At 41.3% G+C, this 18,316-nt stretch overlaps 1 protein-coding gene and 1 pseudogene across 2 annotated transcripts; one reads left to right on the top strand and one right to left on the bottom strand.

The window, feature by feature from the left end:
- Positions 1 to 1,726: 1,726 nt before the first annotated feature.
- LOC149812396 (uncharacterized) lies at positions 1,727 to 2,431 on the top strand. The gene has a single exon (XM_089993043.1). The coding sequence runs from the start codon at positions 1,727 to 1,729 to the stop codon at positions 2,429 to 2,431; it is 705 nt and encodes a 234-aa protein (XP_089849169.1).
- Positions 2,432 to 15,000: 12,569 nt separating this feature from the next.
- Positions 15,001 to 16,893, bottom strand: LOC149812397 (3-ketoacyl-CoA synthase 6 pseudogene; annotated as a pseudogene). Its single transcript, XR_016428448.1, has one exon. The product of XR_016428448.1 is annotated as a 3-ketoacyl-CoA synthase 6 pseudogene (transcript).
- Between the last annotated feature and the right edge of the window lie 1,423 nt (positions 16,894 to 18,316).

An 18,316-nucleotide genomic window follows, 5' to 3' on the forward strand; every position in this document is an offset into this window, starting at 1 on the left:
GAATTGTTGTTTTGCTTAATGCTCAGTGATTTTCAATTAATTGTTAAATGCTTTGATATAATATGTAGCATGTGCTAGTTAGACTTTCACACATGCTAGTAAACTGCTCATGTTAATTCAATAACTGCTTGATTACTCATCATGCATAATTAATTGTTTATGCTTCTTTTAGACATTTCTGTCTACTTGTGAACCTACTAGTTTTTCATAAGACTAACCCATTTTATGGGTACAGGTGATGATTGGGTGCTTAGCAGGCGATGGTGCGATTGCGAGATGTCCTTAAGATCCACAGTTTCCACTCGCAACTTTTGTGTTGGTCGTTTTGGGTTTTGTTACGGGTTTCTTAGAGAAATCCAAATTTTGTACAAACTTGAAATTGTTTATGATATAAATGATTTCATCTTGATATTTGCAAGTTATGCCTTTGTCTTTAATGCTCTTTTAGCTAGCGTGCCCAAGATTGTCGACTTGCCCTCTTTTCTTTTAAAGAAATGCTTTCGCTGATTTTATAAATAAACTTTGAAAAGAAAAAGGAATTTCTAGCCTTTAAACTATTTTCAAAATTTGGTATCAGAGCGGAAGTTATACAGTGATTCTTGGACATCTGGCATCCGCATCGCGCTGTAAGTAATCTTTTTTCCTATTTATGCTTTTACTATTAAATTTTAGCATACCTTACGTGGGTAATTGGAATCTCTTAAAGAAAATGAATCTTTCGAACGGTGTGGAGTATGTACTAGGCAGAGGCGCACGGCGAATGCATTGTCGTTCACGAAGGAGAAGGAATCCTACGACTTCTTGTCACGACCGTGAAGGGTCCTGAGCTATGTTTTGAGCAAGAAGGCTGAATCCTCCTACTTTTGCAGATTCTTGGGGTTTTACGCTACCAAATGCTTACCAAGCACCACTTGCCGCTACTTGGGCATCAGTGCACTGCCAGAATAGGGGCCACGTCCCATGGCACGCTTATGCTAACCATTCCGATGAGTCAGTGCCTCTCGAAATGCAGGTTCCCTTAAATGGTCATGTGCCAAGACACATTTTGTTTAACCATCATATCACTTTGGAATCATCAAAAGCGAAATCTTTCTGGCGAGCCCTGATGGAATGCGTTTTCTGTGGCGAAGATGGGCACGCAATGACTAATTGCCAACTTAGAGAAGCATACGACAAGAGGGTGTCTGCGGCCCAAGATTTGGAAGACACAACTTCCTCAATCCAGGGTGCTCAGGGCAATCGTTCGCCCGCTTATAGACCCTCGCCCAACTCGCCAATATACACATTTGCCTCATATTCATCCCAATACTCAGCATATTCTCTGAAATACACTCCGTCCTCGCCACCTTATGTGCCAAATGCTTCACCGCATTACACCCCCATGACCCCTCCTTACGATCAAGGAGCCCTGAATGAAGATTTACATCATTTTTCCCTTCGCAAGGGATCAGGCATACGTGTATCGCAAGAGAGTACTTGAAGAAGTACTCTCGTCGACCCTAAAGGATATAGGACTCCTCGTCTTTTCTCGATAATCAGTTTGTCCTTTTGTTTATCAAGTAACTTTTTGTACCAGAGTTTGTGTACTATGTTGCTTCTTGTAAAGTGTCTTTTTGTACCAGCATTGCTGGGTTTTTGTAACTTTGACACTTAGAAATACTACGATATTTTGAGTTCTTCACTATGTTTCTTTGAATCCTGACTTACGTATCTTTTTATATTAAGAATGGTGCAAGGTACCATTCTGGTTGCTAACCGAGCAACTTTCGTACTCTTTGATTGTGGTGCCACTCATTCCTTTATTTCCGTAAAGTTTGTTGAACACTTGCACTTACCTGTTAGTCCTTTGAATAATGTTCTCGACGTGTATAATCCAATTGAGAAGAACACAGTTTGTGCGACCTACATACCAGCTCTGGACATAGTCTTAGCCGATCGACACTTGCCCGCTCGTGCTATCATGCTTGAGATGACAAAATTCAATGTTATCCTAGACATGAATTGGTTGCACAAGTACCATGCCAAAATCTTTTGTCGGGATAGTAGAATTGTCTTGTCTCTACCAGAGATGCCTAAGGTAGAATTCAAGATCGTGAGATTGGTTCGAGCTAGCAAAATAATTTCTTTGCTAAGAGCGCAAAGCTACCTAAGAAGGGGATGCACTGCCTTTTTAGTCAGTGTCATCCAGTTTGAGTCATCACAAGTTCCGATCAGAGATTTGGAAGTTCATGATTTTTCAGACGTCTTCCTAGAGGAGTTGCTAGGACTTCCCCCGCCTCGTGAAGTGGAATTCAACATCGAGTTGCTATCGGGTACCACACCGATTTCTAAAGCACCATACCGAATGGCCTCAGCTGAGCTCAAGGAGCTCAAGAAGCAATTGCAGGAGTTGATGGATTTGGGTTTCATTCGCCCCAGTGTCTCACCCTGAGGAGCTCCTGTCCTATTCATTAAAAAGAAGGATGGATCGTTGCGATTGTGCATTGATTATCGAATGCTCAATCAGCCCACAATAAATAATAAGTATTCGTTGCCTCGCATTGAGGATCTTTTCGATCAGCCAAGGAAGGCTAGGGTATTCTCTAAAATCAACCTTAGATTTGTGTACCATCAACTCAGAATTAAGGGAGATGATATCTCCAAAATAGCTTTTCGAACCAGGTATAGGCATTACGAGTTTACTTTCATGCCTTTCAGACTCACCAATGCTTCTGCAGCCTTCATGGACCTCATAAACCGTGTGTTCAAACCCTTTTTGGACACCTTCATGATCGTGTTCATCGATGACATTCTGGTGTACTCGGAGACCTGGGATCAACATCGCGAACACCTGATCATAATCTTGGAGACCCTGTGGGAGTGTTTGTTCACTAAGTTCTCCAAGAGAGAGTTTTGGCTTAAGGAAGTTATGTTTCTAAGGCATGTTATATCCTAAAAAGAAGTATCCATAGATCTTGCCAAGGTGGAGGCCGTACTAAATTGGCAACAACCGAGGAATGTTCTTGACATCAGGAGTTTTCTTGGATTAGTTGGATATTATCAAAGATTTATCCAGGACTTTTCCAAAATCTCTCTACCTATGACAAAACTGTTAAAGAAGGAGACTAAGTTTGTGTGGGACGATACTTGCGAAAACAGTTTTCAGATGCTGAAGGAGCGACTTACTACCGCTCCTATCTTGGTCTTGCCTTCAGGACAAGGCAGCTTTGTAATCTATACAGACGCTCAGGAACAGGCTTGAGATGTGTCCTGATGCAAAATGGGAAAGTAATCACCTACGCCTTGCACCAACTCAAAATCCATGAGAAGAATTACCCGACCCATGATTTGGAGTTAGCAGCCGTGGTCTTCGCTTTGAAGATATGGCGACACTATTTATATGGGGAACAATTTGAGGCTTTTACAAATCACAAGAGCCTTAAGTACTTATTCTCGCAGAAAGGGCTGAACATGAGACAACGACGTTGGTTAGAATTCTTAAAGAATTACGATTTTACCCTTTCCTACTATCCAAGAAAGACAAACGTCGTGGCTGACGCTCTCAGCTGCAAGGCTTTCAGTGTTTCTTTCAATATATTATACGCTGATTGGAAGCATTTTGAGGATCTGGTTTCTTGGAAACCATTTGCAGTCACGCAGCATTCTATCAGACTTTTCAGCCTAGTGGCCCAACCTGAGCTATTAGCAAAGATTATTGCTGCGCAAAGGATTGATGCACAATACGTAAAGCTGAAGGCTCAAGCACAGCAGACTGATACCCCCTTCTGTCTGAAGGAGAAACGAAGTTTATGGCGTAAGAATCACCTCTGGGTCCCAAATGATCCTGTTTTGAGAGACGAGGTTCTCGCGGAGGCTCACAAGTCCAAATACACAATCCACCCGGGAGGCACGAAAATGTTCAAAGACCTACAGCGAGGTTATTGGTAGAGCGAAATAAAGCGAGATGTGAACGAGTATATCGCCAAGTGTTTGACTTGTCAACAGATTAAGATCGAGCATCAACGACCTGGCGGAGTGATGCAACAGATATAAATCCCACAATGGAAATGAGAAGACATCACTATGAACTTTATTGTCGGTTTGCCGAAGACTCGAAGAAAGCATGATGCGATTTGGGTGATCATCGATCGACTTACCAAATCAGCACATTTCCTCCCTATCTGCCTCAGTCAGTCACTCGACAGTCTAGCAGACCTCTACGTTCAGGAAATTGTAAGATTGCACGATGTTCCAATGTCTATCATCTCCGATCGCGACCCAAGGTTCACCTTAAGGTTTTGGGGGCAATTCATTTGGCCTTGGGTACAAAATTAAAGTTTAGCACCGCTTTCCACCCTCAGACCGACGAGCAGTCTGAACGCACAATTCAGATTTTGGAAGACATGCTACGTGTAAGCATGTTGGATTGGAAAGAAGAATGGGATTCTCATACCAGTCTGGCAGAATTCGCGTATAACAACAATTATTACGTTAGCATCGGGATGACCCTTTACGAGGCCTTATACAGGAAGCCCTATCGATCACCTCTCTACTGGGACGAGGTCGGCGAGCGAAGATTAGATTCTCCGGTAGTGCTACAACACTACACTCAGCAAGTGCAGTTGATTCGGGAGCGACTCCGTACTGCCTAGAGTCAGCATAAAAGTTATGCGGATCGTCGTCGTCGAGAGCTCACCTTCTCGATGGGAGATATGGTTTTTGTTAAGGTATCTCCCACAAAAAGCGTTTTCCGGTTCGGGAAAAAGGGGAAGCTAAGTCCCAGATTCGTCGGACCATTCGAGATCCTAGATCGAATTCGTGAAGCAGCTTATAGTGTGGCTTTACCTCCTCAATATGCTCAGATTCATAATGTCTTTCACGTATCCATGTTGAAGAAATATGTGCATGACCCGTTGCATATCATCCATTACGATGATGTGGACATTCATAAGGACTTGACTTTCGAAGAAAGACCTATCGAGATCGTGGATCGTCGAGATCAAGTACTTAGGTCAAAGACAATATCCCTTGTCAAGGTGCGTTGGCAGCACCATGGGATAGAAGAATATACTTGGGAGCTAGACTCTGATATTAGGGAGAAATACCCTAACTTGTACTTTGAACGATAAATTCAATCTAATTTCGAGGACAAAATTATTTTAAGGAGGGTAGGATGAAAAACCCAGTTGAAAAAAAAATTAAATAGATCGATCGAACCCGGGTCGGGTCGGGTCTGGACCGGACCTGAATCCAACCTGTGCCCAGCTCCTCGAAAAACAACCTTCGAGGGGTTGGTAGCACACAGGGGGGGGGGGTGTCAGTGACTCAGGGGGGAAACCCTATGTGCGCCTCCCCTTACAAAAGGGTGAGAGAGGGGAGGGGAGGGGAGGGGAGGGCTTACGAGCACCCTCCCTCTCCCGCGTCTTTCTCTCTTCCACCCCGACCCCAAGCACCCTCTCCCCCTCTATCTCTGCTCTCCCTCCCCTACTCCATCTCTCTCCCTTGTCGCTGAACTGACGTCAGCGAGCCCCTCTCTGTCGATGCAGTCTGACGACCTCCCTCCTCTTCGACAACCCTAGGTAAGCTCTTCTGCCTCTTCTCTTCACCCCTTTTCCTCGTCTTTTACCTTCTCCTCTCCCGACAAATGCAAGCAGAGGCCAAAGGCCCTTGCGTCTCTCTCTCTCCACTTACCTTCTGGTAGGGTCCATCGGCCCTTGCTCCTCTTCTTTTAAAATCCAGCAGGGGCCGATGTCCCCTGCCATTTTTTTTCTCAAGCCCGACAGGGGCCTTTGCCCCCCCCCCCCCCCCCCCCCCCCTCATCTTTTAAAGACCAGCAGGGGCCGATGGCCCCTGCCCTTTTTCTCCATGAACGACAGGGGCCATTGGCCCCTGCCTCCTCTTTTGAAAACCGCAGGGGGGCTTTGGCCCTTGCGCTCCCTCTCTTTGCTCATTTTTTTGGTAGGGGCCATCGGCCCCTGCCCTTTCTCTTTCTGATAGGGGCCGATGGCTCCTGCCCTTCCTTTAAAGCCAGCAGAAGCCTACGACTCCTACCTCTCTTTTTGAAAACCCAGTAGGGGTCGATGGCCCCTACCCCTCTCTTAGTCATTTGGTAGGGGCCAAAGGCTTCTGCCCCTTTTTTTATATAAACCCGACCTTCTTTAAATATCCGGCAGGGGTCGATGGCCCCTGCACCTGTTTCCTTTGGCGGCATGGGTCATTGGACCCTACCCCATTTTGTTTCAAGTCAGCAGGGACCGTTGATCCCTGCCTTGTTTTGTAGAGAAGCCGAGACCCCAGCCCTTTGTTGACATTTTCCCTATTCATTTAAATGCATACTAATAACATACCTTTGCAGCTTACGCAACGAAGCTCGTTCGTGCCCCGCAAACCGAACAGACAATTACTTACGTTTGCAGGCAACCCTTTTCTCGCAATACCCCGAGGTAGGGGAATTTGCACAAGGACTTAAATAACTGAAGCTAGCTTAAATAATTAAAGACCGAAAGAACAAAATTATATATATTTATATACGTATAAGTATATAAGTGTGCTTTTAGCTCAAGGACGCGGTTTTACGATCGTTGTCCTTTACTTACGCATTTGTCTTGCTTTGTCTTTAATTTGCCATTGCGCTTTGCGCCCAGACTTTTGCTTTCAGATTTTCTGCTTTCTGTCTTTAGCTCAAGGATGCGGTTTCGCGTTCCTTATCCTTTGCTTTCGCATTACTTATTCTATGTTTGTCATCGCGCTTTGCGCTCAGGCTTTTTCTTTCGCATTTTCTGCTTTCTGTCTTTAGCTCAAGAATGCGGTTTCGCGATCCTTGTTTGTTGCTTTCACATTACTTGTTCTATGTTTGTCGTCACGCTTTGCGCCCAGGCTTTTGCTATCACATTTTTTGCTTTCTGTCTTTAAATTTGCCGTCATGCTTCGCGCCCAAGCCCTTGTATTTTTGCATTACTGTTGTTGTTTTCACCTTGCTATCGCACACACTATTTTGTAGCATTTCTTCGTATGGAGTTTCATAGTTTCAAACTCAGGGAACGTGTGTAGGCTTGCACCTCTCTCGCGCCTGCGACCGAGGAATAGCAAGGTTTAAACTCTGCAACCTCGATGATGGGAGGGTCCTTTGTAAGAACTTTGATTCATCGATTGAACAGTTTTATAAATAACACTGAAGGCTTTAAATATTGCGCCATCACAACTGGTTTTCCCAAATCAAAATGTTCGAAAGGAGTAGTTTTTCTACTCTGTTTAGTATTTCTGGCGCAACTCGAGATTTCCCAAAATTCAAGACTCGAGCAAGCCTATGAGCGTAATGTTCTCATGCAAAATCTGCATTCATCGTTTATCGTTATCAATGTCAAAATTTGTGTTGCATGTTGACACTACGTTAACGAATGTGAGATTCAAGAAAATCACATGCCATAAGTTGGCACATGATATTGGTCATTTCAAAAGTTTAGAATGATGACATTATATTTTTGCAAATTATGTTGTTGAGGCTCCTATTGAGGACCTAGAACCCTTCCTTGTAACGTGCTCATAGACATGCATGTCATGCGAGTAATACGACGGATGTTTGAAATGATCATTCGACCTCGACGAGTGCTATGAGCACATTGGTAAACCACATTACAGATTGATTGATTTTCACCTTCACAGGTAAGATGCTCGATTGGGTCAAAAGACCAGAGCATGTAGAATGGGTCGTTGGTTAAGTAACCTCTGACACACCTATTTGTTTTCTTGTTGTCTGTCAAGGGAGAAGACAGATTGGTACACACACTTCGATGGACAGGTTGTTAACAACCATTCTACGAGCAAAGACTCGGTGTCCCCAGTCATCGGAGTTAGGGGATGAGACTACTAGATATTATCCAAGGTGGTAGATTTTTTGGACTTCTGCAGAAGTAGGATGCATCCGTAGCCACGAACGCTTTTGGGGAATCCTCTCTCAGCTAACGGTCGTCTCCTTAGGAACAAACTCAACTAGGTATTTGGGTTATTCAAAATACATAGAATAATAGACGCCCAAACTAATCTCAGTTGTTTCTACAAATCACGTCTGAGCATACCCGCAAGCCAGTTAATGATGAAACATAAAGTAACTTGTGCACTCTACCTAATAAGCATAGAATTGTTGTTTTGCTTAATGCTCAGTGATTTTCATTCATTGTTAAATGCTTTGATATAATATGTAGCATGTGCTAGTTAGACTTTCACACATGCAGGAAATTGCTTATGTTAATTCAATAATTGCTTGATTACTCATCATGCATAATTAATTGTTTATGCTTCTTTCAGACATTTCTGTCTACTTGTGCTCCTACTAGTTTTTCACGAAACTAACTCATTTTATGGGTACAGGTGATGATTAGGTGCTTAGCAGGCGATGACGGGATTGCGAGATGTCCTTAGGATCCACTGTTTCCACTCGCAACTTTTGTCTTGGTCGTTTTGGGTTTTGTTACGGGTTTCTTAGAGAAATCCAAATTTTGTACAAACTTGAAATTGTTTATGATATAAATGATTTCATCTGGATATTTGCAAGTTATGTATTTGTCTTTTATGCTCTTTTAGCTTACGTGCCCAAGATTGTCGACTTGCCGTCTTTTCTTTTAAAGAAATGCTTCCACTGATGTTATAAATAAAATTTTGAAAAGAAAAAGGATTTTCTAGCCTTTAAACCGTTTTCAAAAGGTTTTCAAGTTCAAAATTTTGGGGCGTTACACATATAACCTGCTTCGCTATTTTTGGGATAGTGTCCCAAAAACAAGGATAATTTATACTGTATGTGAAATCATACATAGGACAGATGTGGACCTTATGCCATTTTTGAAAGAAACAATCCCTCGGGGTTTTTATTTTTTTGCCTTTTGAACGAGTCCCAAAAGGGTGTTTGCCTACGGCAAACATGGCATCATTTAAAAAAAATAACCGTACTGCCCTAAGAACAATGATATTTCACGTTGTGTCCACAAAATATCACAATATTCCTCATATACACACCCACTCATTTTTTGCTGAATTCGTGGTTATTTCTAACAAATTTGCCTTTTCACTGAAATGTACAAGTGGCTTTCGCTATCACCAAATAGCGAAACTCAATTGCAATAGAATAGTGAAACTCGGTTGCAGCGATAGAATATTGAAACTTAGAATAGCGAAACTCAATTGCAATAAAATAGCAAAACACAGTTGTGATAGAATAAGCCGAACTCAATTGTGACCATAGAGCAGTAAAACTCAATTAAGGTGATAGAATAGCAAAACTCAATTACAAAACCTACCAAACTCAATACCATACAAGTTTCACTATGCATGTTATCTCTGAATTGAGTTTTGCTATTCTATCACAACTGAGTTTAGCTGTTCTATCACTGCAATTGAGTTTCGATACTCTATCACATTTGAGTTTCGTTATTCTATCACTGAAATTGAGTTTCGTTATTCTACGACAACCAACTTTTGTTATTCTGTCTCCACTGCTGAGTTTCTCTATTCTACGGATTTTGTTATTATATCAATGCAACTGAGTTTCGTTATTTTTTTGCAAGTTTCATTATATGACAGAGAAAGTCGATTGTACATTAGCAGAAGAGTACAATCATCATAAAATGATCACAAATTCAGCAAAAAAAGAGTGATTATGCAAGGAATATTGTGACATTTTGCAATCACGGAAATGTCATTATTCTCAGGAGTAGTATGATCATTTTTTTGAGGAAAAAAAACACATGGGCTCACTTGACATGTTAAAAATTTGGGAGTGACTTTTAAGCTATGTTTGAAAATTGGTAGTTGGGATAGGATTTGATGCATTTGATAAAAACTTTGGCAAATTACCTTGGTGGAAAGTGAAAGTGTAACTATCACCTCATGCTGAAATTGGTAACTATCACCTCCTACTGGTGGCAGCTGCCACTTTTTCAAATGCATAAACTCCCTCAAGCTACCAGTTTTGACTCAAAGGCTTATCACGGTGACATCAATATAAAAATCCATAGGTATCCCCAGGAGCATATCTGAGAGAGAGAGAGAGAGAGAGAGAGACCACACCAGTCTTCTTTGAAGAAGTTGCACATGATCAGCAACTCTAACCTGCTTCTACACAAAGTTGAATCTGGGTGTACTCCCCTGTGGGCTGGTGTAGGGTTGTAAACGGTTCTGATTTCGAATAAGAAAATACACTAGGGAGTTGGTTTTGTTTGGATCTGGGACAGCCAAAATTTGCAAAATCTCCATCCCATATCCCAACTGTTTGCAACCCTAGCAGGGGGACCCAAGGTTTTACCCATAGTTGCCAAAAATGGGTACTGGTACTGGTACGCGGTAGTGGTATATGACAACTTAAAAAGTTTTAGGTATGTTTTTATTTGAAACGGATCATATTAATACCATTTTGAAAAATATTAATATGAGTTTCTAACATTGATAAACGAGATTCATTCTCTCATTTGCATGAGATTCCAAATCACATGTTTGGTTAATTGTGCAAATGAGATTCAATTTCACATTTGCATGAGATTTTAAATCAATGCAACCAAACATGTAAAGACCAACTGCCACGTACAATGAATGGAAGTTTTTTTCCAAAAAACGAATCCATATATTCTGTTAATTTTCAAAGCGCCCCCAAGCTTGGTGCAACTGGGTGCATCAAACGATCAAGGCTTGTCCTTTTTGTTTCATTTGGGTCACAATATCTTAGGACCGAGAATCAATGTTATGTCTCTAAGGGCACGTTTGTAAGAGAGAGAAACTCTTATAGGAAAAAAAAGTGTTGCCTATGAGAGTTTTTGATATGAGAAGTTCTCAAAAAAAAAAAAATCACTTGTTTGTGTAGCATGAGAAAAACAGAGTTAGAAAATGTGAAAAAATGAGAGAGAAGAGAAAGTGGGTAGTAGTGATGGTGGTGGTGTGACGGGTGGTAGGGAGTGTAAAAATAAAATTTCTCTTGGTAGAAAACATTCCTCCACCACTCCCCATGGAGGAATCTTTCCTATCAAACAGTGTACTTTAAAAAAAAAACTCTCTTTGCCAAAAAGTCTCTCTCTTTTGGAAGGGTCAGAAAATCCGTACAGATTTTTCATTTTGAATTACTTTTCCTACATCTTTCTCTTCCAAACGTGCCCGAAGCCTACACTCACAAGTTCACTAAACTTCGATATTTTCAAAATATTGCTTCTTTTCAAAATATCATGTTTTTCACCTGATATTTTCATGATAAAAATGCTTGTTAATTAATTGTCTACTACTCACATTGTTTATATTGTATTTTTATCTTGTATATGTTTATTATCTGGAGTGTTGTGCGATCGTAGAATGTCATTGTAGTTGAAGGAAAAGTTTTATAGGATGACTATTAGGCTCGCTTTACTATATGGTACGGAATGTTGGGCTGCCAAGAGACATCATATTCAAAAAATGAGTGTAGCTGAGATGCGTATGCTTAGATGAATGTGTGAAAATACAATAAAAGATAAGATTCGGAACGAGGAGATACGTAAGAAGGTAGGCATTGCACCCATTGAAAATAAGATGAGAGAGAATCGTTTACAGTGGTTTGGACATATTCGGCGAAGGCCTAATAATGCTCCAGTTAGAAGGATGGAGAAATGAAAAAATATATTAGTTAAAAGGGGTTGGGGTAGGCCTAGGAAGACTTGGATGGAGATGATAGGAAAGGATATGAATGCTTTGAACCTCACCGAGGACATGACATTGGATAGAAATGATTGGAGGAGAAGTATTCATGTGGAAGACCCAGAATGATTTTCTTTTTTGGTTCATATCGCCGACCCCAATTGTTTTGGGATGAAGGCGTAGTAGTAGTTGTTGTTGTATATGTTTATTATCTTTTTTATATACTATTTTTTTGACATTTTCTCAAGAGAAAATCATTTTTTTCATAATATCATGAGATTTTCGTTCGCAACAAGATTTGCGACTATGGTCCAAACCAACACATTGGTGTCCGTAGTTGCACAACTGTCAATTTCTATACCTCATACTAGTAACCAAACAAGGATTTTCAAAACCGAAACTTGGGAAGGTGGATTCTGCATGCACAATTCTCAGAATCCATGCTTCAGTCGAAGCATAACAATATGAGACCCGATCCGGATCATCACTCTGGTGCTTTCCCGATGCGATCCATCCACCATGGGATACTTCTCGTGAATTTGCCTTAAATTTAAGGTCTGGATCTTTATGAGGCATTCAGAGGGTTTTATGGTTGAGCCAGATCCAATCTGCATGAATCCTGTTGGTTGAGGGAATAAATGACCCGTCATGATATTGAAAAGAAAGGTCATTTTCTCCATTATAAGTGCACACAATTTCATACATAGTGACAACTCACGAGATTCATGAAAATCTCGCAAGAAATTACCCGAAAGTTAAATACAGTAATTTCTCGCAATATTTTCAATTTCTCACAAGTTTTTTCCCTCAAAAACATAAATATCGCATTTTAAACATGATATTTATGTTTTTATTGTCTATTTATTGCTAGAAAACCATGTTTTTTTTATATATTTTCATAAAAAAATTGTTTTTATATTTTAATTTCATTTTTTATTGCCAAGATTTTTTCCGAAAATAATTCACAAATTACTGAACCCGCTGGATGGTGTCACGCATCTCAGGCAATGTTGTCAAAATCATATCCGACCCAGAATCAATCTTCAAAACGATTAAGGGAATCAGCTGATTCAGATTCTGAATTGGCCAATTTTAACCTGACACGTTATGAAAAATATTAAAAAATATTTTAACCCTATTTAAGAAATTATTTAAAAAATAACCGATTCTTTGCCAATATGGCACGAATAGGCAAATTCATGCTAATAACGTTGGTGTTGGGGGGCCTCTCTCGCTGGCTGACCACCATCGTGGGACCCAGTCGCAGCACAAGTGGCACAATTAAGCTGCAACAAAATACTTAGCAAAGTACCTGACCCCGAGCACTAGATCTGCTCGAGCACAAGCATGCTGCCCGGTGAAAAGATCAGGTGCAATCACATGGCACAAAAATGTGTGAATTATGCACCTGATCACCCTCCATCTTGGCACAGGAACTGTCAGTTGTGGGGCCCAAGACCTAATGGAGGGTGATCAGGTGGTTAATGCACAAAAATTATGCCATGTGATTGTACCCGTTCCGAACTCATGCTGCCTCACACAATAGCTGCGTGCATGGGTAGTCCTTTCTGCGGTGCTCTGTGTGTGCGTCGGGCGTGCCTGAGAGGACCAAGAAAAACGGGAGACAGGATTCTGTCATTTGACATAAGACAGGTTCTATCATACTTCAATCCTAGCAATTCACATTCTCACCTGGATATGGACTGATCTTAACCATTCATATGCGTCAGCTGGACGGTTAGGATTGACATAGGATCCTCTATATCCTATGTGGAAGGATGGGATCCTTGAAAAAATGAACCATCACGACAAACAGAAAAAAAAAATTTGACTGCTGTGACAGAAGAAGAAAAGTACTTCATACAAGATCCCACCCTCAGAGTGGTTGAGAACAATCTTGTCAGTATCGATGTGTATCGATCCATGCTTATCATATCGGCGGAAAATCGATACGACTTCACTCCTTAATTGGCTATTTTTTAATAAATATAAAAAATATAAAATAATTTTTAATATTGTTTTAATGACTTTAACGTTCTGATTGACATTATAATTATTTTTTGGCCGATTCAGAATGATTCAACTTAAGTAAATCATTGGCCAAACGATACAGCGCCGATAGGGATAATGACAACATTGGTTCAGAACACCATCCCATTAGCCTGGATTAGGTTCAGATTTTATCTCAGTCGCATTTAGTAAGTGTGTGTGTGCAAACACATGGAAAGCGTTGAATATTATATATTGTTATAGTGTTACAAGAAGCATATATATATATATATAGAGAGAGAGAGAGAGAGATGGATAGGTGCAAAATTAATTGATTTTTTTTGCTTTTTCGGTGTGTGTTTTTGCAGTTCTGACCCTATAAATGTGTTGAGAATGGTTGAATTATGAAGAATCCACACCTGGATCATGTGTCTTCGATGAAAAATTTGATATTTGGAGCCTCAAAATTGATAAAGATTTTGAACCGTTGATTTTTTAACCTTATAAAAACTCACCCATGTCTCGCATTGAGTACATAAGTCACATCTATGTGGTTAAAATTTAAAAATAAAATGAAAAAACGTGAAAAACTCATTTAGAATGTATCATTTAGCACCCACCCATCTCTCTCTCTCTCTCTATATCTCTCTCTCTCTCTCTCTATATATATATATATAATGTGTATATATATATATATATATATGAGAGAGAGAGAAAGAGTCGTGGCACTACTATCGTCCAACCTAGGGGGAAATCATGGGTGCAAGATGTATCTACAGAATCTAACCTTACAACTTTACGGATGCTTTTCTCGCAGTTGTAGATCTCGCGTGCACAAGTCCGATCAAACCAAAAAAAAGGAAAAATAAACCGAGTTTTTCACCTCGTTCCGACTTAATGGCGTCATGACTAAATATGGATCCAGCCTACGTAACAATAATGCCGGATTTATTACTATCATATGAACTTCCCTTGCCATCAATCAATCTCTTTACTGAGTCTTATCACCTCCATCATGACTTGGCCTGTTAGTTATCAGTTGGCCTAAGATATGAGCAGACTAATATCATCATTAATGCCATGTTGGTTGGTTGTCTCATCCGTTGCTTTTATTCCCTACCATTAATATTCAATAAGTATTTTTCAGTCACTTAAACCTTTCATATATATATATATATATATATATATATATATATATATAGAGAGAGAGAGAGAGAGAGAGAGAGAGAGAGAGAGAGAACATCAACAGTAAACCGGCATCGCACCGCTTCACATTATAAAAGCTTGGTTGTGGAGTTTTCTTTACGGTTGGAAGTTTTAAATTTAAAAAAGTACATTTGCCTACACAATCCAAAAGTAAACAGTACCTCTCTTGCTCAACCATAAAGCAGGAGAAAGCGACTCTTGCTATTATTACCATCAACTTACCCTTACCTCCACAGCTCTACTTGTGAACATCCTTAATTCCTATATAATAGCAACAACAACACCCACATACTTACAACCTCCAATCTCTACAATACAAAACAATTAAGCAATGATTAAGAATACAATAAGAAAGAAAGGAAGGTAGGTAGCGAGGGAGGACTAGTTTCAACCACAAGAAATGAAGAAAAGGAAGCCAAAGAAAAAATAAAAGAAAGATTGTGTGGGGCAGTGGTCTTGAATAGCAATTGTGTTTGTTCCTTTGTATTAGTGGGTGTGGTAGTCCAGATTCTGTTGTCTAGAGCTTGACCACGTCTGGAATGTGAACCGGGTATTTGTGAATGCAATCGGACCATGGACCGTCCACCGGAACCTTGATGGTCCGGTTGCACTTCCATACTGCACTGTTACACTTGAACCCGCTTCCGAACGCGATCTGCCAAACACGATCTCCCTTCTTCATCCTCCCCTTGGATTCAATGTAGTTCAATTCGTACCAGAGGGAGGAAGAGGATGTGTTTCCGAACCGGTGCAGGGTCATCCTTGAAGCCTCAACGTGCTCGGTTGATAGTTGCAGGTTCTTCTCAAGCTCGTCGATGACGGCCCGGCCGCCGGCGTGGATGCAGAAGTGCTCGAAGGCCTGCTTGAAGTCGGGAATGTAGGGCTTCCACTTGGGGTTTAAGACCTTCCTGCCGATCAGGGTGAACAAGAAGAGCAACTGCTCAGATGCCGGCAGGACCAGCGGGCCGATCGTCGTGATGTTTGACTTGAGAGCTTCTCCGGCTATTGCCATGAGATCCTTTGACAGTGAGATCCCCACATTTCCATCACCGTCTTCTTCCTCATACACACACTTGTACGCCCTGTCATCGGCACCCTTGTGCGTCCGGACCACATGGACCAACCGGTACTTTGCCCGGCTTCGCTCCCTCCGGCGGTTTGTTAGGAGGATCGCGGCACCGCCCATACGGAAGAGGCAATTAGGGAGGAGCATGGATCGCTGGTTTCCGGCATACCAATTGGGAGTGATGATCTCGGTGCTAACAACAACGGCATAGGAATTGCGGTGCACTTGAAGCAGATCTCTGGCAAGGTCCACGGATATCAACCCGGCGCTGCACCCCATCCCTGAAAGGTTGAAGCTGCGGATGTTGCTTCTCATCTTGTACCTGTTGATTATCATTGCAGAGAGCGACGGAGTGGGTGAAAAAAGGCTACAATTTACGATGAGGATATCGACGTCCTTAGGCTTGATGCCCGTCCTTCGAAAAAGATCATCCATGGAAGAGAAGATGACAAGCTCAGCCTCGGCCCTAGCGTCTTCCATAGTGGGATTAGGAGGGATGTAGTGAAGCGCCGGGGGAAGGCAGGTGTCCTCCCCAAGGCCAGACCTCTCAAGTATCCTCATCTGAAAATCAACACTCTTCTTGTCAAAGTGATTTAACAGGGTGGAGTGCTCCATGAAGGTGGAAAACGGCACCCTGCAGGTGATCGGAGGCTTGAAGCAGGCGTAGTCCACCAGGAAGATCGGTCGCGGCCGTGACATGAAGTAGACGGTCGCGATGAAGACGATGAGGAGGGAAGAGAAGAGGATCTGTGCCATGTCGAAGTGAAGCGACTGCCACACGTCAAAGATCTCGTCGGGTCGACGAACGACTTCAAGAACAATGACTGCCATGGTGGGGAGCAAGAGGAAGGTGAGGATGTGGTTGACAAGGTACTGATAACCAAGCTTCACATACTTGAGTTTGACAGAGGAAGAGAAGTCTGGCAAAATGGGAGGCATGTTTGGTTGTGAGAAAAAGTTAGCTAAGAAGGAAAGGGAGATCAGAATAGGGAGGTTGGGGTTTAGAGGTTGTCGTCGAGATGGTGCAGAGGAGGAGAATTTAAAGGGTGCTGTTGGGAGCATTCAATGAGGGCAGATGGGGTGTTATAAATGTAGGCAGCCTGACTTGGTCGATCAGATAATTGCTTAGCTACAATTTAATCAATTTCTAAGTATATATAATTCCTCAGATTTAAAAAAAAAAAGTATATAATTCCTCAAGTTTCCAACTCAGTGGGACACTTTTTGGTGTCAGAGAGGGCAGCCTTTACAAGAAACTGGTTTGGGGGTAATCTAAGAAATTAAATAGTTGAATGTGAACGGGTTTCCTCTTCTTCTTTTTTTCTTGAGATCTTTTCTTCTTTTGGTTTGTCTTTTTGTTCCCTTTTCCTGTGTCTTGAGTTTGCTTTGGGTGTTTGCGGTAACATGGGGGGGAAGACAGTGGAAAACGGTGGGAAAATGGACATCCAGAAGTGGGTTTTGTCATCCCAGGGGAAAAGTAATTCCCAAGGAGGAGGGGGAGGTGCAATCTTGTTTTCATATGAAATTGGAAATGTGCATCAACCTCTTTCCCACGTAGGCGCGTGCACTTCAGCCCTTGTGGGAAAGACTCCCCTTTTCATATGAAAGTGGCCCTCTTTGGTAGCGACTAGCAGGGGGTTAAAGTTAGTGAGTTGGCTTTTGGGAAGTGCAGGGTCGATCGGTTTATCCATGGTGTGATGGAAACCATGCATCTAAAACTACTATAATAATAATGATGATGATGATGATAATTGCTGTTATTGTTTAAAATATTGGTCAATGTCATTGTCAGTAGAATCATCAATTTTTATTTTTATTTTTTGTGGATGACGACCTGTGGGACGAACGTAAACAACTTGACCTAAAATATGTTTTTTAATAAGCAAATCCTGTTGAATGCACCTGCAAGTTTAAGTTGAACATGAAGCTCTAACTTAACACTATAATAAATATATGATGGCATCACTATTGTTCTTTAACTCCATGTTGTGATATACAATGCTAAAGAACAACGGAACAGTTGGTCTTCATTGTTATTGTTACTTTTGCCTTCACCTGATCTATGTCACACGGACACGCCATTTTAGCCGCATCACCTACGTCACAAGGACTCGCCATTTGACCCCTGTGTGCCTAATGTCATGTTTGGACATACATGTTAGCATGAACACCAACATACTTTTAATATTTTTTAACAACATTTCAATAAAATTTATTTTTGAATATTAAAACATCAAGAGGTGGTTTTTATTGACCAAAAAATGAAAATGTCCCATGTAATCTTTTTCTATTTTTCAAAACAATTTCAAACTTATGAATCGAACCGCCTTTCAGGTCGTACCCGTGTCTTTGTGATGCCTCTCACATGTTTTCTCTTGCGTGATTCTAACATATGCTACCACCAGTAACAGACCACAAAAAAATATTATA

The sequence above is a fragment of the Nuphar pumila genome, chromosome 17, assembly GCF_984573655.1.
Source record: "Nuphar pumila chromosome 17, dmNupPumi1.hap1.1, whole genome shotgun sequence".
In the NCBI taxonomy this organism is placed as follows: domain Eukaryota; kingdom Viridiplantae; phylum Streptophyta; class Magnoliopsida; order Nymphaeales; family Nymphaeaceae; genus Nuphar; species Nuphar pumila.

Excerpts from the sequence above, each read along its gene's own strand:
- LOC149812396 (XM_089993043.1), top strand. The coding sequence starts at position 1,727 with ATGGTGCAAGGTACCATTCTGGTTGCTAACCGAGCAACTTTCGTACTC.